The sequence below is a fragment of the Larus michahellis genome, chromosome 7 (assembly GCF_964199755.1).
Source record: "Larus michahellis chromosome 7, bLarMic1.1, whole genome shotgun sequence".
Classification (NCBI taxonomy): Eukaryota; Metazoa; Chordata; class Aves; order Charadriiformes; family Laridae; genus Larus; species Larus michahellis.
Window position 1 is genome coordinate 49,176,075 of NC_133902.1, and position 24,357 is coordinate 49,200,431.

The 24,357-nt window shown below is 41.0% G+C and overlaps 1 protein-coding gene across 12 annotated transcripts in view; it reads left to right on the forward strand.

The window, feature by feature from the left end:
• Nucleotides 1-24,357, forward strand: part of KALRN (kalirin RhoGEF kinase) — a 522,320-nt gene that overhangs the window by 280,242 nt on the left and 217,721 nt on the right. For all 12 annotated transcript variants that reach the window (XM_074595384.1, XM_074595391.1, XM_074595388.1 and 9 more), the window contains one exon: nucleotides 2,229-2,351. In XM_074595384.1, the coding sequence (XP_074451485.1) occupies nucleotides 2,229-2,351 (123 nt within the window). The remainder of the gene's footprint in view (nucleotides 1-2,228; nucleotides 2,352-24,357) is intronic.

The window sequence follows — 24,357 nt, forward strand, 5'->3', positions numbered from 1 at the left end:
ACAAAACATCCATTTATAAAATAAAAGTGGCAATCTCTGTCAACACTCATCTAACAGTGACTAAAGTAGCCCAATATAACATCGGTTAGGATAAAAATTTTATTATTAGGTGATTACTACTTTAATGATATAAGCATTAAAAAGTTACTAGAATAATTTGCTGTAGAATTACAGTGAGTGGCTATCAAATATTAATAGATAGAAAGCACATACTGCTTACTAACTTCATATGAAACATTGTTTGAATTAAAGCCATTTGCCATTTCAAAAATAATATTTTAAAAATGAGGCCTCAGATGAGATTTTTTCAAAATTGAGTTTTGATCTGGTTCCATTTTTAATAGATAAATTGAAAACTGACAAGAGGAAAGAGGATATTAATGGAATTATTTTCAGACTATTAATGACACAAATGCTAGAAGGCTACCCTCCAATAATAAATTTTACTACAATTTATATGCAGACTGCTGGTCAAGAATATATTGCAGAGAAGCTCTTCGCAGACCAGCTGGCACATGGCTGTCAAACAGTTTGGAGGAATGTATTTGGGATTCTCTATCCAGAGCAAATTGGAGACAAACTGATCACAGAAAGGGAAGCAGGAAGCAGCGACTGAACTGCCAACACACCTGGTCCCGCTTCCTCATCTCACAGTGACACTTATGCCAAATATGTGTTGTCCCTGCTGGACATAAAGTGCTTTCATACCCCATTTTGTGAAATTATTTGTACTCTGTGCATTAAAAATACCTTGTGAGCACAAAATATTAAATTAAATTCTTTGCTTTTTCCAGCAAAGAAATCGGGTGGGAAAACAAGTATATATGTATAAAGCTTTGTTTGTACCTGGAACTTCTTATATATATGCTTGGGATCTACAGTACAGAAAAGACTCAAAGCCCAGGTGGTTTAGAATCTGTACAACGAAGACATGAAATAGCTTTACTTGCCTGAAATAAAAAATAATCACGTCTTCCATTTTTCCAGTCGTAGGTTTCTAAGCTTAGTCAATAATACCTGCTCATTTGTCTGCCCCACACAAGCCAAGTGGCTCCTCGCACAACAGCTCTCACCCTCCCTGGTCCTACACCCTGGTACCAGAGCCCTTCTCAGGCCAAGCTGTCCAGAGCTGTGAAGTGTCCTGCAGCCCCTGCCCAGCATTGCAGGGGCCCACGCTTGCTGCTTTCTCCCCAGCGCTGCACAAAGGAAGGACGCAGCTCTGGGGCCGTTTGCAGGTGCAGCACCCTGTGGTAGCATCACCATCCTGGGGACACTTGGGGTGTCTTCTCCCGTCAGTGTGACAGACTATCCATTAGCATCAGTAGCAGCCAGGATCAACTCACTGCAAGTGCCAGGCTCCTTGCTGAATGAAGTCCTACCTACTTACACAAATCCCGGTACTGATCTTGTTCCATTTATTCTCTTAGCCTCTGTGTATTGAGACAGAGATGTAGAAAGGGTGGGGATCCCAAGCTCATATTGTCAAGTTAATTTTTTTCCAGTTTGTAGTAGACCCAAAACAGATTTGATCTAAATTTTTGTGCCAGTGTTATTGTGAGGAGCTCAGAATGGATGGTGCTCATACAGTTGATCTGTTTTTTAAATGAAAATCCTCTTTAACTCTCAGAATATCAAATTTGCTACTCTACTTTTCTGTAAGGATCAGTTACATTTGGAACTGAAAACCTGAAAGTCTCGGAGGGTGCACACCATCAATATTTTATGGCCTGAAATGAAGGATTCTTCACCTTTTCCTTCTGGTTACTCTGATAATGCTTTCTCCCCACATCAAAATACATTTTAATTGATCCCTCCATCATGCTTTTGGACTTACGTAAGATGCTTCCCATTGAGATCTGCTGTTTGTGTGAAATCGTATATCACTGTTTTTCAGTTTACACACACAAGCTCTTAAGAGGAGGGTGCTTGCTGGAAAAGATTCCAGATTTCTGATTCCTGTTCCTCAAAATTCATTTATCTTCTAAGCTCAAATAACTAAGCTACACTTCAAAATAAATTGAATAGTAAAAATCCAATAATCCTAATTTACCAGTAACATCTATAAACATTTATCTTCTATCCAGTTGCAGTGGACTTTGACAGATCTGCATGTGTTCAGCCATAGCAAGCACAAAGCAATAGCTCTGCAGCTCTTTTATCCTCACCCTGAGAATTCCTCTGTGCTGCTGAGACAGGAGAGGTAATTGGATGTTCTTCTTTTCTGGCAGGTACTGGACTGGATTGAAAATCACGGGGAAGCCTTTCTGAGTAAACATACAGGAGTGGGGAAGTCTCTACACAGAGCACGCGCGCTGCAGAAAAGACACGATGATTTTGAAGAGGTAGCACAGGTAAGAGTCTGAATCAGAGATTACTGCTTTCTGGATTGATTTTTGTTACTTCTTTTGTGTATTGAGAAAAAAAAACTATTGCTGTTTTGAGTCGCACTGCTCTCTTGAAACATTTGGAGCTGACTAGGATCCTGCCTCCCGGGTTTGAAAGTTAGCATGCACTGCAGAGCATGATAGCAGCAGGACTTATCGTCAGAAAATCACCACAGTGGGTTGATGGGAGGTCTCAGCGTGTGTAAGAAAGTGCAAGCAGTTTATGGGACAGTAATGAAAAGTGTTGGGACATAGAGAAGGATGGTTATAGAAATAGAGAGTGAGACCAATAGAAAAATCAACTGTAACTCCTACAGTGACAACTAAGGACCTCAAGAATAAGGTGGAAAGCAGCAGCTAGTAAAGAAACAGGGGAAACACCAGAGCGCGTTTGTAGTAAGGGCGACTACCCTTCTACTCTTTCCAGAGTACAGTGTGTTACATAGAAGGGTTTTTTCTTTGGTTTGGAATGAAAGGCAATCATTACAGGTAGACATTATTATTAGTAGTAGTAGTAGTATTTATTTTCCTTGTAGCACAGTGTAAGCAAGGCTTGTACAGGAATTTTTGGTATGAAGCCAAAAGCTTCCACCTAAAAGCTTGTAACTTTTCTTCAAAGCATGGTCATAGTAGATGTTTAAACATGTATCCCATCTTTATTTATGGAATTTAAAAGAAAGAGGACCTTTGATAAGTTCTTCCAGGGACTGAATACCTTTTTTTTAAAAAAAAAAAAAAAGTATCTTATGGCCAGAAATTATCCAGTCTCATGTTACAGTTTTTTGTTTTAGATTTGAAGCATCCTCTATCAGAAATTGATCTTCCGTAAAGGTACTTCTGCTTTGCGTATTTCAGATAAAATCTTGATTAATCTTTATAAAGCAGAATGTATCAAATGCTTTGTATTCCTGATGCACACAAGGCAGGTTATTGCTCAAATATTTCACTGTGGCATAAGAAAAAAATGGATTAGACTTTAGTTTTGTTTTTCTTCCCACGCGCTCACCTAGTTCAGTTTAAGATGCTTCTAGCAACAGGGATGTACCTCTTTCACCGTGCCCTCAGGGAAACTATTTCACTGCCTGATGGCAGCTACTGGCTAGATTTTTTTTTTTTGCTCTCCCTCATATTCAATTTATATTTCTCTCAATCTTACCCCCTTCCGCCTTGTTTATATCCCTTTAGTCTTATTTATCTCTCTTAAGGAGATAGATGCCAGGGAAGGAGATGAATTAACAGCCCTGAAATATCTGTAGAATGTTAGCATGTCTTAAATGCCTCTTAACCATGTTAAACATATTTAATGCTGCTAGCATGTTCTTATTAGCCAATCCCTTAAATATCTTTTGTTACCTATTTCTTTGGATCCATTCAGTTTGCCAACATCCTTCTTTTAATTAGATGTTCAGCTCTTGATGGAATATTCTATTGCTTGTCTTGCTAATGAACTTCAGTGTTACCTTTCAGCTGTGATGGGATGTCTTTGCCTACTACTGACAAATCACACAGTCTGAAAGCAGCAGTTCTAGATTGGTGAGTCTAAAATTTGATGGGATTTCCCCTGGATTTAAGCTTTCTGGTAATAGGCTTGAATTTCTAGAATTACTTTTTGTGATTTTAGTAAAATGGACCTTACGCTGGAGGTTGCAAACCACCGTCCTACAAGACCTCATCCAAAAGCACAAGTTAGTGTGCCTAATCAACATTAGGTGCCTTGGTGTTGTTGGATGCAATACTTGATGCAATGAATGAAAATGAAGATCATGTAATATACAGGAGCTGGAACTAGGTGATTTAGTGTCCTTTATGGCACTAATATTTTCTAAATCTCCCTTCTCTGTGATAACTAGCTTCATAATTCCAGTTACATCTCACATTTCTGGATCACAGTTACCTTTTTTTTCCCCCCTCTTTTTTCCCTCTTCTTTGAGTAGTACCTCACTAGAGAGGTAGGAAACAAATTAATAACAGGTGAGAAAAGACAGAAAAATAACATGGTCTTGACAATAGAGATGAGAGCGAGCTGAGTAACTGTCTGCACATGGAAACAGCAACTCACTTAAGGCTTGTTCCACCGGAGGATGTAATTTAGAGATACATCCCATCACCAGGGTTTAGGAAGCTTACAGATGTGCAGCTTGCATGGGTAGGTACTAGGGTAAATCAAAATAGAAATACTTAAGACTTTTCTAACCCCTCTGTTAGTCCTCCTTCTATGCTATTTCAGCATGTCTATCTGTGAATAACTTTAGACACTTTTCCATTCACTTCACAAGACCAAATTTAGAGCAAAGGGTGTATATATCTAGTTCACTGGATGACCACATCTGTTCAATGAAGATGGGTGTTTGGGAGGAGGATGGAGAGGAAAGAGAAAAGTACAGTTTGCTTGGGTATAGAATTTCTTAAGTTCCTCTGAATCTAATTCTTTTACATCTTATGTGATATCATCAATGAGCATCTCATTGCTGTGCCTGGACAACTGTGAACAGTCACGATCAGTTCTGCACTCTGGGTATGAAGTTTATGGTGCCTCCTAATTAGAAATAACTGACACAAGCCAAACCTGGTTAATTCCTCCCTGGCTTTGGTAGGAATAATTTCCTCTGGTGCATTCACACCAGAATACCATTGCTAATTTATGAGGCCTGTCTGCAGTGTGACACTGGAATGTGGTGTTGGCAAATGGACACGGGGACATGTGCTGAGGGGAAGTGAAAGGAATCTCAGGCTTTATCTGAGGTCAAGGACTTGAGAATATAATACTCTGCTTTAGAAAGAGTAATAGCCGAGGGTAAGAGGGGAGGCCATAAATTTATCACACCTGGAGTTCTCCTGCAGAAGCTTCTAGTGAGGTCGATTTTGTGGTTGGGGAATAAATCTCCTCCCCACTCTGATTATTAGCATTTTTTATTCTTCCTAATTCCCTTCTTGATGCTTAACTCTTTAGAGTTGGTTGGTAATTAATTAATTCTAACGTAAGTTTAATTATTTGTCATTTTCCTCAAGATAGCGAATAACTTTGCCATGGCTAGGGTGGATAACTGGCATTGTTTATTCCCAATATAGCCATATAATAAAACACATGTTCTAAGATCGTGAAACAGACTGATGAGTTTGCCCATTCCCCTCATCAGGATGTCAATTACTGATGTTAAGAAGAATAAAGAGTTGTGGGTTTTTTTCTTAAAAAATAAGGTAAAAAGTGCAGTACTGATCAGGCCTGGTGAGACTGACAGCATTAGCAATAGTATTTCTATTGGCAGTTCTCTGACAAAAAACCACTTAGCCTGACATACAGGATAAATTTATTCTCCAAAATCTACTTTCTTTTGGCTCTGATATATTTGTTCTTATCTCTTACTGTTTCAGGAAGGCATTTGCAAAGGTCAGACTAGAAGCAATTTTCATGAATTTTCTTGGTATTTTCAATAGTGGGTGAAGCATTCATGGTTTTGAACGCTGTCTAACTGCATGTAAAGAAGAGCAGCATATCTGGGACTGCTGTGCTGAGAAATGCTCTGATTGACTGACCTGCCAAGGCACTAGATTGAGAGGTAGAACGTGCTCCCTCTGTGTCTGATTAGAAACTCCACAGATTCATAAATCTAGATGTAATGATCCAATCAGGCATGGTCCAAATAGATCACATTCCTGAATACAGCTGGGCTTGGAAAATGTCAGTGATTTTAGAGTGCTGCATTGTGGGCAATAGGAAATATAATCTGGGGTCCCTTTCTCTCATAATTGCTGTTTAGACAATGCTCTGGCAATTTTTCTGGCTGTATTTATTCTACATGGAACACACAGATGGCAAATGTTTGAATGTGAATTAAAAAACCTGACCTCCTGAGAGGGAGATTGTTGTTTTGTATATACCTGCGATGGATTCTCAGCCGCTGCTGATACTGTTCACAGGCTGCCACCCTGAAAATGCCAACTTTAGGCACAGTGCCTACCACACAGTGAAATTTAGTAGTCAGGCATTACTGATGAGGTAGGTACCACAATATCATCAAAGAAATACCACTCAGTGGATGTAGTTGCAATGTTCCTGCAATGACAGCCTCTTTCCTTGTCTGGAATTGCTTTGTGTGAATAAATAACCATAGTTCAGCCAGTTATGATTGTAAAACCAAAGATAATTTCATTTTTAGACTTTCTGATTTTCCTTATTCAGGACTTTCATCCTGAAAACCACTGTGCCTTCCAGTTGGAAAATTCTGTTAACTGGCTTGTGTTCCCAAAATCTCCCAACACTTCAGCACTATCGAGTTGAGCTGCACATTCGGAAACCCTTCTCCCGTTATTTGTATATGAAGACAAGGGCCAGAGATCATTCTCCTTTCTGCGATTGCCGGCAATTGGAGGTTAAAGTGGCCTTTTCAACCTCCTCCTCTGGTCACAAAGAGCATCGCTGCATTTGTGCTGGTGCAGAATTAGGAAAGATACCGGGGAAACTGCTCTGTTAACTCCCTCGCGCTCTGCTGCCCCAGGACTAAGTGCTTTTGTGCTTTGAATGATCCCAAACAAGCATTTCTGTGGTGTTTCTGCATTTCTGAGCTTTTCCATCAGATGTGCTGTGAAGATTTCCTATCGAGCGGGTTTAGCCGCAATTTTGGCATGCGAACGCCCTCCAGTACGTATTTCAACCTGCAGATGGCACTCGCAATGCACTGTAAAAGCCTTGAGCTCCGCTAACGGTAAACAGAGCTGATGTTTCTAATCCAAACTAACCAAACATTGTCTCGAAGTGAAATGAAGCAGAAGTGGAAGCTGGCTCACACGCTGTCCCCTTGGTGTTCTCCCACCCCTGCCAAAACCTGAGTTGTTCAAGGTCACCCAGAAAAACAACCTTCCTAGTTTTTCTTTTAAACGCAAAGCTGGGAGGTCCATGCTTTAATGCAAGGTGGTGCTTATCATCTGTGTTTATGGGATAAGCTGCTCTCATCTATGGAGCTGTTTTCGAGGCTCTTGGGCCACATTATGCTCACAGCTATGGCTGGCTTTTGTGTTCAGTACCTGCGTGCACGTTGCAGGCAGTGGTTGATTTGTTTTTCACGGAAATCCAAAGGCATGATGTTTATAAGGTAAAATATCACAACTCCAGCCTGCAACAAAGAACATGTTCTGAACAGCCTTAGTTCAAAAACGCATGGAGTTGTCCCTCATCAAACACAGTAAGAAGGTTGACTGGAGGCGGGGCTGTGGCCATCAAAGTTCATGGGCCGTGTCTGTATCTATCTGCAGCGCGGCGGCTCTTGGTTCAGGCCTTTTGACTAAAACAGTTTTGATTTGGGTGCGTGGCTGGGTCCTGTATTCCTGACTCTCAAAGTTTTACGGGCTGTGTTTTGCCAAGGTACACACGCAGTGCAGTGGCCTATTCTTGAATTCTTACAAAGAAGGAGAGCCAGACAAAATGTGAGCAAAAATGGCAAAAATGCTGAGCTTGCAATGTGCCATTTGGGAAGCTATTCAGTTTTCCTGTTCTTAGGTATCTATGCTTGCTTTCCTCTAAGAGAACTTTTGGAAGTTGGTGGTTAAACACCTGAAGCGTCAAAGTTAACCTTATGTGTACGGATATAGTTCCTTTAAGATTCAGCTCTTCCGTTTATTCTTCTCAGGGAAGTAAATGTATTTCCTGCAAGGGAAGGCTTTCAGAGGACACCTTGAAAGCCAAGGGCCTGTATCCTCTATGAGAAATCAAAGATCACGTGATATTCTTCATCTGAGAAGCAATTTGTGCACCAGTGTTCCTGTCTAGAGTATTCCCTTCCCCCATTGTACTGTTCGTAAGACACAGTCAGTTCATAGCTGTCAAAAAGCCCTTGGAGATAAAAAGAACTTTAAGTGTAAAAATGTTGAAAAATGTGATTAAATTGTTTGTCATGTGAACTATCCAGTGGATTTGGTAAGAAATCCTGCAGGTAAAAATGGTATTCCGTGATCTCTCAGTCCCACATTGTTTTACTTGAACGGCTTTAAAATTAAGTGAGGTAATGGAATAGTCAGGCCAAAGCTGAATTGCAAACAGCTACTTGTTTGGCCTTCAGGATAAAAACCTAGTGCTTTCCCATACAAATTCCAGCTCTGTTGGATGTCATTGTTCTAAAGTTTGGCATGAAGTTCAGTACTGATGTAAACCAGCTAGGCATAAATTAGGAGCCCAGGTTGATAACGAGCACTTAGGGAGCATTGTCCCAGGGTGATTTTTTTTTTAAATTATTATTATTACTTTTTAACAAATTTGTGACCTACCTGGTTGTTGAAAGGAATAGCTCACTGAGCATACTGGATTTTTCCCTTTGGGTTGGGTGACTAAAGTCCTATGGAGGATGAAATACTAGGCCAAAACAGGGAGAAAGCAGACAATTAAACCTGGTAAGAACTATGCTCGAAGTTAGCAATAATAACTGTCATTTCAGTAACGCCAAATCTTTTTAAAAATAACAAAAACACGATACTGGCAACAAAAAATCACCCCTATTCTTATTTTCATCATCCTTTGCATGGTCATTAGCAAGTTCTGAAGCTATAATCTGCAGTTTCCTGTTCGCTTCAATTATGTAAATGTATTCACTTCCACACAAGGAGGAAAAAATGCCTCCTGGCAGCAGAGTACACAGGCCTTTGCACTGTGGTGCAGGAGCTCTGGGCTCCAGAACTCTTGGTTTCTTCTCCTGGCTGGCAGCAGGCTGCATCTGGCACTCACAGGCGACAGAGAAAAATGAAACTCCTTACATAGGGGTTGTCTGTGAAGGTTATCTTGGGACTTCTGGATATATAAACTTCTAACAGCATAGCTGAAGAGCTAGATAGTTTATCATGGAAGCAATAGTATAACTTTTTGCATGAAGTCTAGCAGTTTCTGGGTGACTCAGGACAAATCTGCATTGAAAGCGTAGAGATACTGAAACTGTTCTGCACAGCCCGAGCCAGGAAGCAGAAGGGCTGAGCAGTATAGCGGTGTTAGATGTAATGCTATGGGGACTCGACCGCCAGAGTGAAGTCAGGAGCAGGTCATGTAAGACATGTTTTCCCTGAGGAAGTGTGAGTACGCTGTGGATATCTGTACCGTACTCCATTGCATGATCTAGACATGCCCACAAGAGACTTCATTAGCAGGGGCTGCTGAAAGAGTGTCTTGGCTGATCTTCTGAAAGTTTGGAAGCAATGTAATTGAATTGGTGGCTTTTGGTACTCCACAATCGTGGAGAACCTGGTTTTAGAGAGGCCAGAAATCTTTGGGGCAGTGACTTGAAGAGCTGTGCCTGTTATGCCATGTCTCTGGGTTTGTATTTCAGTGTATTTCTCCTCAAGCTAGAGATGGTTGTCTTTCCTATTTCTTCTCTTCCAAAATCATGTGACAGCTGGATCTTTTCATTAAACTGCGTGCAGCATGATTCACAATCTAAATACTCCCTATAAAATCTCAAGGCTTGGCAACACAATATATTTTTGACAATTGCCAGGAGCTAGCTTCCTATTACTGTTTTATTTGGGTAGGTTTATTTTTGTGTCTTTAAAACATGTTCCTTTAATTTGCCTATAAATGTGAAATTCTGTTCCTAAGGCAGACTGGGAGAACAATGAGGCTATTTAAGAAATACGTATTTTTAATTCTAGAGGTTCTGGAAAATGGAATTTCTATTGTGTGGGGAATTCTGAGTTTTTGAATTTGTTTCATTTTGCATCAGAAAAGAAAGCCAAAATTTCCTAACAGTGAAAAAACCTGTAATTTGCTTTTTCAAGGCCACAAATTTCTTAGAGAGAACATTGGAAAATTATACTCTGTTGCATTATACAAGATACATACTAAAAATATATTCAATATGGTACTGATGTCTCAACTGAATAAAGATACAGCTGAAACAAACGATGTTTACCATTGACAATTTCTGTAAAATATACACACTTAGACGAACCGCTGCTGTTTTGACTGACCTGTGTATGTTGGTGAAAACCATTGTCATCTAAAGGCTTTTGATCGCCTCTCATCATTTTTCTTTGTGCTTTTCTTATTGGCATGCCAGTGGGTTATCAAAATGTACCTATTGATTCAGCAAGATTAATGGCAGCAATGTCCAAATCTCATTTGTAATGATGGTGGACTAGTGCTTTTCAGTTCAACTTCTTGTAGCTATTTAGAGCGGTGGGCCTTATCGGGGGGAAAAGTGACACACTGCACCTGATCGGTGTTTTTACTTTCTGATTTTGTCATGGGGCAGGCAGTCGAAGGGGCTGCCCGTGGCTGTGCTGCTTCCTCCGGGCCAGCCACTGGTGTCTTTAGGAGAACGGCACAACGTTACCCACAGCAACCGTATTATGACATTGCTACAAATCACAAATACGCTGCTTTGCAGACACTTGGTAAAGGAAATTTCATGAAGATTAAGCCAATATTAAAGAGATTTGTATTCAGTAACAGAACAAAATAATTTTCAAAGACAGGTTTTAGGTATTCATTATCATTGTGCAAATGTTCTGGGAATAGACTGACTGGGTCCAATTGATCACTTTGCTGCGCAAGAGTTAGAGCAAAATCACACTTCCAGATTCAGAGACATTGCTTATCATTAACTTGTTCTAAAGAGTAAAGGATCCAGTTCAATGTCTGTATCTACATGGCAGAGAGGCTGCTTGGCAGCGTGGTTGTCCCTCTCTTCTTTTTCTATCACAGGTCCCTAATTGTCTAGATGAAGGATGTCCTTTTATTCTCACATCAGGCATTTGTATTGTCTAAAAACTACACTTGCATTGTGAGACTATTGCAAATGTTTTATACTGATTATGTATAAATAGAAAGTATTCAACCAACATTTTATTGCATATAAACATATTTTTAAAATTTATTTCCCTGGGACAGAGTTCAGATCTCAGTTTCCCTTGTATAGAAACAGGACAACATCAGTGGATTTATAGAGGTCTTTTGGAATTACATGTGTGTGAACAGGGACAAAAATCTTAATGCGTGTATAAATAATTCACTTGTTGATTCAGTGCGTGTAGTCCAGCCATTAATATTGCCCTCTGTGACTGTGGTCTGTGAGGTCTGGTTTTGCATAACCAAGCCCCCAGAAAGCACTGGTTTGTGTCACTATGGAAATGGCATATGGTTTGAGGAATTTCAGCATCTTTGTTTAGTGTCTGGTTTAGAGCACTGTTACATGCAAAAGCGCAGGCTCCTCTCCCTGTACTGCCTTTGCTGAGCTAGGGAGAGAAATTCTAAAATGAGAAAAGCAAACAGAATCAGCCTTCTCATGTCACTATGCTTAAAATGAAGCTTGTTTGGGGAGAAAGAAATTTCAGAATTTGCAAGAAGTCAGGGACTGAGACAGGAGGTGTTTCTGAACTGTCAGTGAGTATGTGCACGTGTTTGTCTAGCATGGTTGCCTATGTTAGTATGCAGCTCACACAATAGAAACCAATACGTGTTCCAAAAGAATGACACCATGACCTATTAACATGCAACCTTCATTATTATTAGTGGTTTGTTCAATGCATAAGGGTTGTTTTTTCTGCACAGTGTAGGTAACTCCTCCTGACATTAGTGAGATCCACAGCTATGCAGCAAACGGAGAACAGAGCCTGCTTTTGCCTCCCCCGGAGTAATGTTAGGGCTCTCTGCAAAAGTGCACAGCGTAAAAGGGCGTTTGTGACTCATTAATATCAGGGAATGGAAAGTGCAGCTGTCACGTTAAATGTGTCAACTTGAGAGCTGGAGCAAATGCATTGCGTGTTGGGTGAAATGAAGGGTGTTTCTGCACGGAGAGGGGAGATGGCTGAGAGTGCTAGTTTTTGGCGACTGGTTCCTCGTCGTTTTATCTGTGGCCAGGATTTATACTGACAACCAGAACGTGGATTTGTCAATGCCTGCACATCAAAGCTGAGCGCAGGAAGGACCTGAAATGTGCAGTGCTCCATAGTTTTACTTTGAAATAGATGATATTAAGGGGGAAAGAGAGGTCTAGTGCAATTTCACTGTTAGTTTCTGTTGTCTTCTGGGGTTTGTTTTAGACTCAAAATGGACCTAGTTGAATCCTTTTTAAAATCAAGGATAGGTGTTTTTTCTGACCGCAGAAGTGGCTCAAATAAATACTGCCCATCTAGGAATGCTTTGCACTGTTCCTCCTTTGTAAAAAGTAACCATTGCTGACCTGTTTCACAGGGTGGCAAGCTGTCCTTCCCAGTACCAGGCCCTTTCCCAAAGGATTCGTAGTTTTATCTGTGCCAAATCACAGTTCCTCAGTACACACTGCGTGATCCGCTCCGCTCCTCTGTCATCCATTGAAAACTAAACAGGAGAGAAGCAGCCTTGCAGCACAGCCAGGGCTGTGCAGCCACGCTGAAATATCAGTCAACTCACCAGCGTGTGTGCTCCCCCTTGGGATTGGTAATTGGGTCACTAGGTCATTTAACCATTGTAAATTTAGTTTTCTTGTAGTCACTTGTATATGTGGGACAGAAAAAAAAGATACTTCAGAGCACAGAGCAGAATCCGATTTGTATGCTAGGATAGGGATGCAAAATAGGGAGATTATTTGGGGATGAGAATAGTGAGTGGAGTGTGAATTGCTGCTTGGACCTGCTGGGCATGCCTCCAGGGGTGGGGGACGTGCCCAGATCCTGCTGCTTGAGCTTTGGCACAAAACTGGGGCTCCAGGATAGCAGGCAAAGAGAGATCAAACGACAACTCAAAGAGAATTTCTCTGATCTTTGTTTTTTGTCTCATATTATGTCCAGTCTTGTCCTTTGGGGCCCTGATTTGGGATTTTTGGGGGAAGGGGGATTGGATAGAGAGAGGGAAGGATTTGGCAACATTTAATAAAGAATACACTAGAAATCTCTCAGGATTTTTTATAGTAAAAAATTTGGCAGAAGTTGACTATAGAGGCAGTATCTCATATGCCTGCAATATTCTTGGAGATCTACCACATACCAAAAATCAATACATTTTATAGCATGAAGGTTTCTGGTGGGAATACTGTTCTGTACCAGATCTCTCATTGTAAGTCATTATTAAGATACATTTGTCTCAGATCATGTGTGGCCGCCTAATAAGAGACAGAAATAAAAAAAAAGTTATCTTTCTAAATCTTTGTTGTGATTTTGGATAACCTGAATTGAATTTCACACAGTAGAGTACATTTTTAAAATGCGGCCCATATGAATGCTTTCTGACCAACATTGAAAAATTTTAGTTCCTGTCTGGAACTTTTCTAAAGTATATGAGTTAAGTCTGGTGTAATCTAAATAAATGAAATGGGTTATTACTTCCAGAGTAGTGAAAACCCCTTTTATTATTTTTCTTCGTTATAAATATGCAGTCTCACTAGCTGTTACAGAAGATTTTAATCTTTTTAAGTTTTAGGGAAGACTAAGCCCTTAGCCCATTTTCCTTTGGTGGCATCTCTGAAGAACTAATTTGATGGGTAAGCTGTTCGGACAGTTCACATGTCAGGGAAATAACAGTGGTGAAAAATTGGTTTATAAATCTAATAAGATACAGAGAATGGTTTCTACTCATTTGAAACAAATTCCAATGTGTAAACCATGACGGAGAGCTGAATTAATGTTGACAGTGAAGAGATTCTGCATCCAAAGGGACCATCTTGCTGACCTGCTCCTAAGGACGCCGATCTGGAACAAGGAGATGAAGTAAAAAGTTACTTCAGTTGAAGCTGGGGAGGCTGCTTTACTCTTGTAGATAGCAGAGGGGCATTACCCATCAAATTATCTGAGGTCCAGAGAGTAGGGGGATAGGGAGGGAGGTTATATGACTGGTGGGCAGGTGGTCTGTTACCATTCCTGATCACAGGGTATGTTGAGAGACCTCCTTCTTCCAAATGGAAGTATCCAAATTGTCAACAAAACAGAGGTGTCGGTGTTTTATTCTCATTATGTGGTGCGTCTCCAGCAGGGAGTGTACTAAAACGTGAGGTTTACTCTGGATGGAAAGGCCAATTTTTAAGTGAATCTTTGCTACAAGTTAAAGTTACCTGGGCAAATTGAAGGGATTCAGGAGAATGCCAAGGACTCCCCGATTCCCTCTGAGTCTAGAGGGAATATAGACAGTGCTAGCGCATGGCACCAGCTCAGCTGCGCCACAAGACATGATGCCCATTTCCTGCACCACTCCCACCTGGGTCGGTGCACGGGAGCTGAAGCAATGCGATGTGTCGGGGTGGTAATCTGTGTTTCAGAGGAGCAGCAGCAAAAAATTCGCTAAATCTCTATATCCTTCCTGAGGCTGCAGCAGTGCGCTGACCCTGCTAAAAGGCTGTGGTATATTTTCCTCCGTATTTTTTCTGTCAAACATCAGTTTGCTTGTCAGAGGGGGCCTTTAATTTATGGCAAAACAGAGTTCACTGCAAATCTTGAGGTCCTGTGATGCATTCCTGGTAAACTTACCTTTTTGCAGCAGCCTGTGTTGCATATAGTATTTTTTTTTGTCACATATTACCTGACAGAAAGAAAGTATGATTGTTATGTGATGTATGTGCAATATTGTGTTGTGCTCCAGACTGCCTAGTCTGTATATTTGGCTGTGCAGGAATTCTTAAGCTTTGGAGAATTTGGGACAAAGTTTTGCTGAATTTTCTTCTGTTAAACATTATCTCATTCTACAAACAGTCCCATGTAGCTCAAAATCTGCTTCAGGAAAGATGTTATAACCTGTCTCTATGTTAACAGAAATAAAGACACAGCTGAGTCGGGGTAGTGGCTGGGGGGGAAACAGGAAGAGGAAAAGCCTTGCTGTCTTATTTAAAGCAGGTTTCATATAAACCTAGACACTAGAAATAAAGCCAGGCAGTTTACAGAATTCACATCCTTGTAGGTTTATTTCTCCCTCTGTTTTCAAAACAGCAGTGCTGCCACTTGTAGCTGGTACTGACTTTTTCCCAGTGCTGCTGACAGTCCAAAGCCTTTTAATACTGTCGTTGCTGTGTCTTTGAAGTCTCCAAACTGTGAGAGTGATATTAAACACAGAATGCCTGAAGTTATTTCAATTCAGGAGACCGGTAGGACTTGATAAAGCTGTCATGATTGTACTCATGTCTGCAGGGCTCAGAGATGCGAGCTGACCCTTTGGGACAGAAAACAATACTGTGCCCTCCTAGATTGCTGCTCACCTCTGAGCTGCCACACATTTCTTTGTTTCTCCACTCGCCTTCCCTTTTCCCCCTATCATAGGGAAGTTGTGGGGCTTTGCTGTGAACTGTCTGGGCTTGTTGATGATATTTATCATTTGAGAAGCTTTCAAAACACTGCATTTCACTCCTGACAGTTTGCTGCCTTGTGCTCCCTTGTCATCTCTGAAAAAAAAAAAAAAAAATCCCGTCCTTACCTTTGCTGAGTTTCAAAGGCTCAGTTACCTTATGGTCTTTGAGCAGCCCTCATTCATACACTCTGCTAATCACCCAATTATCAAGTCACTGTGCAGTGATAATACGGTTTTACTGGTACACTCACTGTGCTGCATAACACTAACCAGTATCAGATGGTATTTTTTGGCCTTAAAACCAGTTCTGTTTCATGTCTGATACCAGAACCACTGTATAATGGTATCTCAGTCAATTATGTTGTCTTCATTGTTCCGCTGTCCTTGCTGTTGCGTACTTCCACAGTGCCTGTTACTGTGCAAGGATTTTCTCAAAGAGAAGGGATCACGCTCGTTTTATGGATATTACCAAGAATCAAATGCCAGGATAAAACTTGGCCAATAATAATCAATTTCAGGTATCTCCCCTAATTCTTGTACATCCTTGTAGAGTCTATAAAATATTGAAATTATTTAACAGCAACAGGAGTATTTAATCTCATTTTAATATCTCCCAGAAGAGCAGTAGGGTGACAGGGAAAAAAAATATTGCAAAGAGTATTAATTGACCTTTGTCTGCATAAGCCTATCATCATATTTCCTAATCCTTTCCCTATGAGGAGAAATGAGCCTCCATATTAAGTAGATACTCTTTTTATTTAGGGTGCCTTAAGGTGCCAAAGTGAGGTATAATTGTTGGCTCTGGAGGGCTGTGAGACCACCTCAGTTAAAACTGTGAAGTTTTTTCAGTGCAGCCTCTGAAAATTGTTTCCTCTGATGGTTCTTTAGTTTTACAGAGTTGTTTATGTGTTAGACCCAGTGGCTGAGCCTTCCTGGGGCAGCACTGCTGTCTCAGCTGGCAACATCTCTTGCCTCAGGAAAGATGCCAAAGATGGCTTTGTGGGATTAAAAATTCATTCTTGTGCCAAAGGGGTGTTCTTCCAGCTCCTCTGTGGAGTTATGTAGATCAAAACTTCTAAAATCACATGTGTAAAGGCACGTGTATTTCTGGTACTTTAAACTGCACCTTCTTCAAGGACGTGTATCAGACTCCAGGGTAATCCTGCAATGATATGCCCTCCTTATAACACAAAGTGTGCAGATTGCTTCCCCGGGAAGCAAGTGCTTGGTGGTTTATTTAATAAAGGAGATTGCACATATATACTCATTAAAATAGGGAGCAAAGAGGAAGTTTGCCAGGCTCCAGGTGAAGCTATTGGTGGGTGTAGTCGTTCTGCCTGCAAAAAGAATGAAATCCCTTGTCTTCCCCTTTACAACAAAAATAAAAATTAATCTTGCAACATTTAAAGAATATATATATAAGCAGAAGTTTGAAAAGTCTAGGTCTTTGCCAAAAATGCTTTTGAGCATTCTGATTTAGAAGAGGAAAATAGCTGTGGAGGCATTCAGGGTAAAGTCCTGGCATAGATGGTATTTTTCAGTGGTGACAGGAAAATTGAGTGGTGGTGAAGCTGACCACACTGAGCTGAGAAGTTCACTTGTTCTTTGTGTGTACGTGGCATGTGCACGCATGTTCCAGACAAGCGGCTGAACATGAGCCAGCAGCGTGCCCAGGTGGCCAAGAGGGCCAATGGCATCCTGGCTTGTATTAGAAATAGTGTGACCAGCAGAAGGAGGGAGGTGATTGTCCCCCTGTACTCAGCACTGGTGAGGCCACCCCTTGAGTATTGTGTCCAGTTTTGGGCACCTCAATATGAGAGAGATATCGAGGTGCTGGATCGAGTGCAGAGGAGGGCAATGAAGCTGGTGAAGGGCCTGGAGAATAAATCTTACGAGGAGCGATTGAAGGAGCTGGGACTGTTTAGCTTGAGGAAGAGGAGGCTGAGGGGAGACCTCATCACTCTCTACAACTACTTGAAAGGACACTGTAGAGAGGTTGGTGCTGGTCTCTTCTCACAGGCAATTAGCGATAGAACAAGAGGGAGTGGGTTCAAGCTGCAGCAGGGTAGGTTTAGGCTGGACATTAGGAAAAAATTCTTCACAGAAAGAGTGGTCAGACCCTGGAATAGGCTGCCCAGGGAGGTGGTGGAGTCACCATCCCTGGATGTGTTTAAGACCCGTTCAGATGTGGTGTTAGGGGATATGGTGTAAGGGAGAACTTTGTAGAGTGGAGCTGATGGTTGGACTTGATGATCCCAAGGGTCTTTTCCAACCTAAATGATTCTAGGATTCTATCTATGTGTCTTTGCATACTTATTAATACCAGATATGATGTGAGATATTAGATGGCATTTAAAACATTATTTCACTCTATGTTTCACTGGCTTTTCATTGAATAATGGCTGTGATCGCACTGGAGTTAATTAGCATGATTGGGGTAATAAAAGTATTCTCTACTTGATGTATGACTGCTCTCCTGATTGAGGTGAACAGTTGATGTGATAAAATATACCATAGGCAAAAAATTTTTTACTCTAAACACTCAATATGAAATAGCACAAAGAATTCTTTTAGCTAATGTATTTCCAGCTGTTAATTCTGATCTTGCTTATTTATTAGTTTGAAGGTCTAAGGTAGCTTTTAAACAATTTATCTGGGGTTTCAGTGTTTGATGTAATGTGTAAGTGTCATTCTTTTAAATTTGAATAATAAATTAATCTCAGTTTGTATGTGAAACCTGGGGAAAAATCATAAATAAAAGATAACGATACGTGGAAAAATATCTGGTTCTTGGCGATGGTTAGCGAGGATGCTGTGTGTTATCCACCTCATCGTTCCTGGGAACTGTTTATTTCTTATTCATGCTGAAAAATACCTTATGCTTAGATAATCTACTGAAATAATGGAATTACTGGAGGTGTAAAGTAGTAATTAGTACCAGCATGATATTATATCTGGCCTCTTAGCCATCTGAAATGGGAGCAAACTTCACATTCCCCAAATCTGTGGATGTTCCTGAACTGAGCTAAGCTTCAAATGTCAGTGAGGGAAGAAGTAACAATGGATCAGTAAATACAGATGCTCAGACAGAAAATGTCTGAAAAATCATTTAAAACATTGTGAATGAGCCATAGTCCCACAATGAGAGATGAGAGGTGTAAGGACCTTTCAAACCCATGTACCAGCTGCAGAAATAACTTTTCCAGGAGCTGGGAGAGATGTTTTCTATGCAGTGCTAGTCTGCTGAAGCGTAGGTGACATTCCAGGCACTCTGGTTGCTAGACTGCCTTCGCAAATAGATGTAGTTCTGAGAAAAGTAGTAATTTCATTGAAATTGTCAAGTGGTTGATCCTTGAATGCACACTCACATATGTTTGCACTCACAAACTTACCTGAGACCCTCATTTGTTAAACTACTTAAACAGATGTGATTCACTCATTTAAAGGTAGGCATGTTCTTACGTGTCCATCAAAAGCTTAATATAACAGGCTGTAGTACTTGAAGAGCTCAAACTTCAAGGACAGCGCAAGGAGAACTGGGGCAAAATTATGACAAGAAAAACTTAAGATGAATTGCCATATCTAAGGGGAGAACAGTCTGCAAAAGAAGCTGAAGGAAACTTTATTAACCCGGATGTTTTTAAAAAATGTCTGAAGAAGTTTCCGTTCTCATGTACAGTAGGGAACAATCCTGTACTGATAGAGCAAGCGGCTGCATGACCTCAGAGAGATGTTCTGCCTTTAACTTCTGTAACTGCAATTCCTGGTAAGTCTGTTTTGAATCAGAGCAATAGAGCACAAGTAAGAATACAGGTCTTGATTTGATTATGTGAAATTCAAACTGAATAAAATCACATCTTGCATTAGATCATCATATGCACTTAGCCTTTGCCCTTCTTAAGGGAGGAGGAATTTTGACAAAGATGGATGCTTCCTTAAACTCCAGATTTATTTATCAAAGAAATGCTTCATTGTGGTCACCCATTTTAGCTTTAGAATATCAAATTACTAAAGATATAATTCTCCACAAAAGCCTGACTGTGAGATCACTTAACCTAAACAAAAATTGGAGCTAATTTTAATGAAGTGGCTTGAGCAAAGAATCTGATAGCAGTAACACCGCTTCATGATTAAGGATAACAATAGTTTATAGGGATTGAGAAGAAATGCAGAATCAGCTCCATAGTTATCATTTTGTGAATGTGAATCGTGCTGTAGTTTCTGCGGGGAGGAGTGCTGCCCTCTGTCTATGTGCAGAACAGGGGTACGAGGCCTCCGGAGCTCTATTTTTAGCCTTTTGCCGTTTTTTGTCTCCTCCTGCGATCTTGAATAAATGGCTAGGAGGCTGACCCAGTTCTCACTGAAGTCAGTAAGATCCTTTTTACTGTTTTCAGTGAGAGATGGATGAGACTTTGAACTTTGTCTCTACATCCCATCTTCACAGCAGGAGTAGTAATACTGTGATTTCATCTTTGGTGTTGAAGAGTCGAGTCATGACTCTGAAGAACGTAAAGGAGATATCACATCAGAGAAAGCCTAATAAGTCTCCTAAGCTTCAGCCTGCAGGCGTAAGATGGGATTTGCATCACTAGTCTTTAGTCAAGAAGATCAGATCCAAGCTAGTCATCTAAGTTCTGTCTCTAGTCAGTACTTACTGGCCTCTAGAGATGCCATCTCTTCTGTGCCTTTTACATGGTAAAACCTAGGTGACAAACTCTCTGAATCAATACGAGGAACTTTGCCTGGAACTGCCTTTCACAGCCCCAGAACTTGATAACACAGAATAAGTCAAACCAGTGCTATCTCATTCCCCTTCAGCATAATTAAACATCTACTTAGGAAGTGCAGTGTCTCAGGTGTTTGTGTTTAATGGGATAGTGTATCTGATCACCTGCCCCATTCCCCTCCCTCATGTTTCTCCTGAAGCATACAACTAAACATCTTTCCCTGGCTGATCAACATGGTTCACAAGACATCAGAGATCTTGAAGGCAGTTACCATGAAAACCTCTCAAATATAATAAACAGCTGTAAAATGCTGTGCAAGGGGAGATTGTTCTGGAAAAAAATTGCCCAGGTTTGGGCCACGAACTCTGCCCTGGACGACTATTAGACACAGGTATTTTCAATGTAATCTGCCTAGAAACATGCAGCAATAAACTAGTTGCAAGTGTAGTTGTTAGGAGTAGAGGGAAAACTACATGGAATCATTTTCCGAAAATGTGCTTGGGTCGAAACCAGAATGCTGCACTAAATTGATTGATGCCTTAAAAATGTGGGGAAGGGTCAGTGAAAACACAAATTATATGATTGGTACATTTCCTTTTATTTTCTTTTTTAATTTAAAAAGAATGTTAAGATACTTGAATGCATCTAGAGGAGGACAACAAAGCTGGTGAAAGGATTGAGGGATTTGGGTCTTTTTAGTCTGGAAGAAAGATGGCTGAGGGGGGATCTTATCAATGCTTATAAATACTTAAAGGGTGGGTGTCAGGAGGATGGGGCCAGGCTCTTTTCAGCGGTGCCCAGGGACAGGACAAGAGGTAATGGGCACAAACTTGAGCATAGGAAGTTCCATCTCAACATGAGGAGGAACTTCTTTACTTTGGGGGTGGCAGAGCACTGGAACAGGCTGCCCGGAGAGGTGGTGGAGTCTCCTTCTATGGAGACATTCAAAACCCACCTGGACGCGTTCCTGGGCAACCTGCTCTAGGTGACCCTGCTCTGGCAGGGGGGTTGGACTAGTTGATCTCCAGAGGTCCCCTCCAACCCCTACCATTCTGTGATTCTGTGTGAATGTGCTGTGAGGAGTGGCTGAGGACTCTGGGTTTGTCTAGTTTGGAGAAAAGAAGGCTGAGGGGTGACCTCATTGTTCTCTGCAGCTTCCTGGGGAGGGGAAGGGGAGAGGGAGGTGCTGAGCTCTCCTCTCTGGTACCCAGTGATGGGAGGCATGGGAATGGTTCAAAGCTGCGCCAGGGAAGGTTTAGACTGGACATTAGGAAGCATTTCTATACCAGGAGGGTGGTCACACACTGAAACAGGCTTCACAGGGACGTGGTGATGCCCCAAGCCTGTCAGTGTTTAAGAGGCATTTGGACAAAACCCTTAACAACACGCTTTAACTTTTGGTCAGCCCTGAATTGGTCAGGCAGTTGGACTAGATGATCGTTGTAAGTCCCTTCCAACAGCAATAGTCTATTCCATTCCATTCTAATTTGTTTCTAAGTGACTAAGATATTAGATTTCTTTAGCTTGCAATACATATCACAAATAAGAAAGGCAAAATATTTCTGTTCTGCTGCCTCTAACATTACATTGGTCCAAGAAATAACTGATGCATTATTCAGTATTTTTTCATGCAATTATGTGTTTATTTCTAATTAGGAAAAAATGCCTAATACTTTCAAACCAGAATTGGAGCCCTTTTGTTGGTTTGTACTGAGCACTGCAATGCTATTTTCTGTGTAACAGATGAGGACAAGCACAAACTGCATGCAGCCAAATCTCTCTGATGTTGAGAATCAGTGCGACTCCTACTCTGGGTTAAAAAGATTTGGAGAGAACAGTTGATGAAACACCTCCCTGACACAAAAATTATGGACAAAATAATGTCTGTTTCAACTTTAAGGAAATCTCTTAGGCAGTAAGCTGAAAGAGCTGTGCTTGGATAGTGCATTTCCGATGCAGCGATGGCTTCACATGCGTTAACCTGGATTCACAGTGGAATCTTGGCTGAGATCTGCTACCTAGGTCAGAGATTGAAATGGATCCTGACATTTTGGCACTTCTTTGTCTGAAATGCAAAAGAAATCGTGATAAATGTAACAGGCAAATTTCACATCAGCTTTTTCATAAACCATTTTTTCCACTTGCTACAGAATATCAAACTGGTAACAATTAATGAACCAAAAGTATGGCAATCCTGTTAGTAAACATTGCCATTGCCTCTGATTCTGAATTGTGGTAGGGATTGTTGTATAGGTTTTGTTAGTCTATTTCTTTTCCATAATTGTGTTTCTTTTTTGTTATTTGCAAGAAACAGACGAGAGGCTTTCATATAGCCTCTTGGTTCCATCTAAAATGAATTCCAAAAGCATATGTTACGGCCATTTTCACTCTGAAACGTGAAGGGTGCAGTTTCATTTCTTTGTGATTGCAGATTTCAAGATTGAAATAGGTGATTATGCCAAGATTAGTATAAAAAAATTATTAAGAGATTTGAGATGGAAGTTGCTTTTGTGCTTGAAATGGTGCAGAAGTATGTAACGCCCGTTAGCAGATCACTGAGAATTTCAAGGGTTTGCATATGACAGTTCTCTCAGGGGTTAATGCAACATTAAGAAAAAGTACTACACACCCCTGAAGTTTCAGAGAGCATATCATTTTATAAGTCATAGACTATTTTTCTGTGGAACTCATGCTATTATTGTTTCACAGGAACTAATTTTCGCAGATGCAAAAGAGATTCTTCATGGGATCTTCCCTCTGGAGGGATTAGCTATTTCTGGTGTCACCTTCCTCAGGATGCCACAGAAAACCTTCCATGGGTCTGTGGTTTGCAGAAAAGGGGACAGCCATAATTGTCCTTCTAGTAGCAAGAATTTCATTCTGTGGTTGGATTAGCTCTTACCTTCTTCCAAAGTTTTAAATATTGATGCCAGTTCGGAAACGTACCTACATGTTGTGCTCCTGGTATGTGCTTCCAGATGTAAGAAGGACTGGCAGTCTGAGGTATTCTCTTCTAGCTGGCAGTAACAGGACAAGGAAGCATTATACGCTTTTTTCATCATGAGGCTTAATTCTCTCTTGGAGTCCCACCCTGCCTGATCCAGGGTTATGTCACACCAAAAAAGTATGAAGTGCTTCAAAGAAACGGAATAAGGGTCGGTACTGTGAAGAGCATACTAACAAGAGAGCGAGCTCAGGATCAAAATGTACAAAACAGGCAAGCAATGCAGCCTTACAGTACCAGCCAGGGTGAAACTCTCAGGTTCAATATAGCTTTAGTTCAGCACTTCAGAGAAATAGATGTACATGAAAATATTTGATAGGCGTAACAAGTTCTGATATGATTTATGTGCACTTGAAGCAAATCAGCAGAATGAAAGGAGAGCAGGCCCTTACCAAATAACTGACCTCCAGCTTATTTGGCCTGTGCTGTGTTTATATCTCGTCTGACAGTAGATGACAATACTTTCATGATACATCAAGCTCTGGAGTTCAAGGCGAGTGTGGTTAACTCCCAAATGTGGTTGCTTATCTGAAATGTATCTAAACCTCTGAAATCTGCAACGGTGAACTGGAAATCTCTCAGCACCAGGTCTTCCTTCTAGAATGGCAGGGATAAAGCCCTTAGTATTTTTCCTATCATAAACTGCACCTGTTTTAAAGAACCCAAACACTTAGCCAGGAACTCAGTGGATGAAGATAGAAAAAGAGGTGAACAAAAATTTCACCATACTTAAAATGTGCTGTGTTCAGGCTTCTTGTGCACGACACATTTATGCAAACGTGTCCAAAATTATGTTTGAATGCTTCGGGGAAGCATCACTGTAGGGTGACGGTACCTGGCACAGCCCAGGTGAAACACTGCATGTCTCTCCTTCCACACCCAGTCACCTTCCTTGCAGAAAATCCCCTTTGCCTTTGGAAAACCTTGTGCACCACAAAGGTGGTGCAGGACCACTGCATCCTTTACTGCCTGGGCAGCGTGGCCGGAGCCTCTGTTGAGGCCGATCTGCACTCTTTTTTC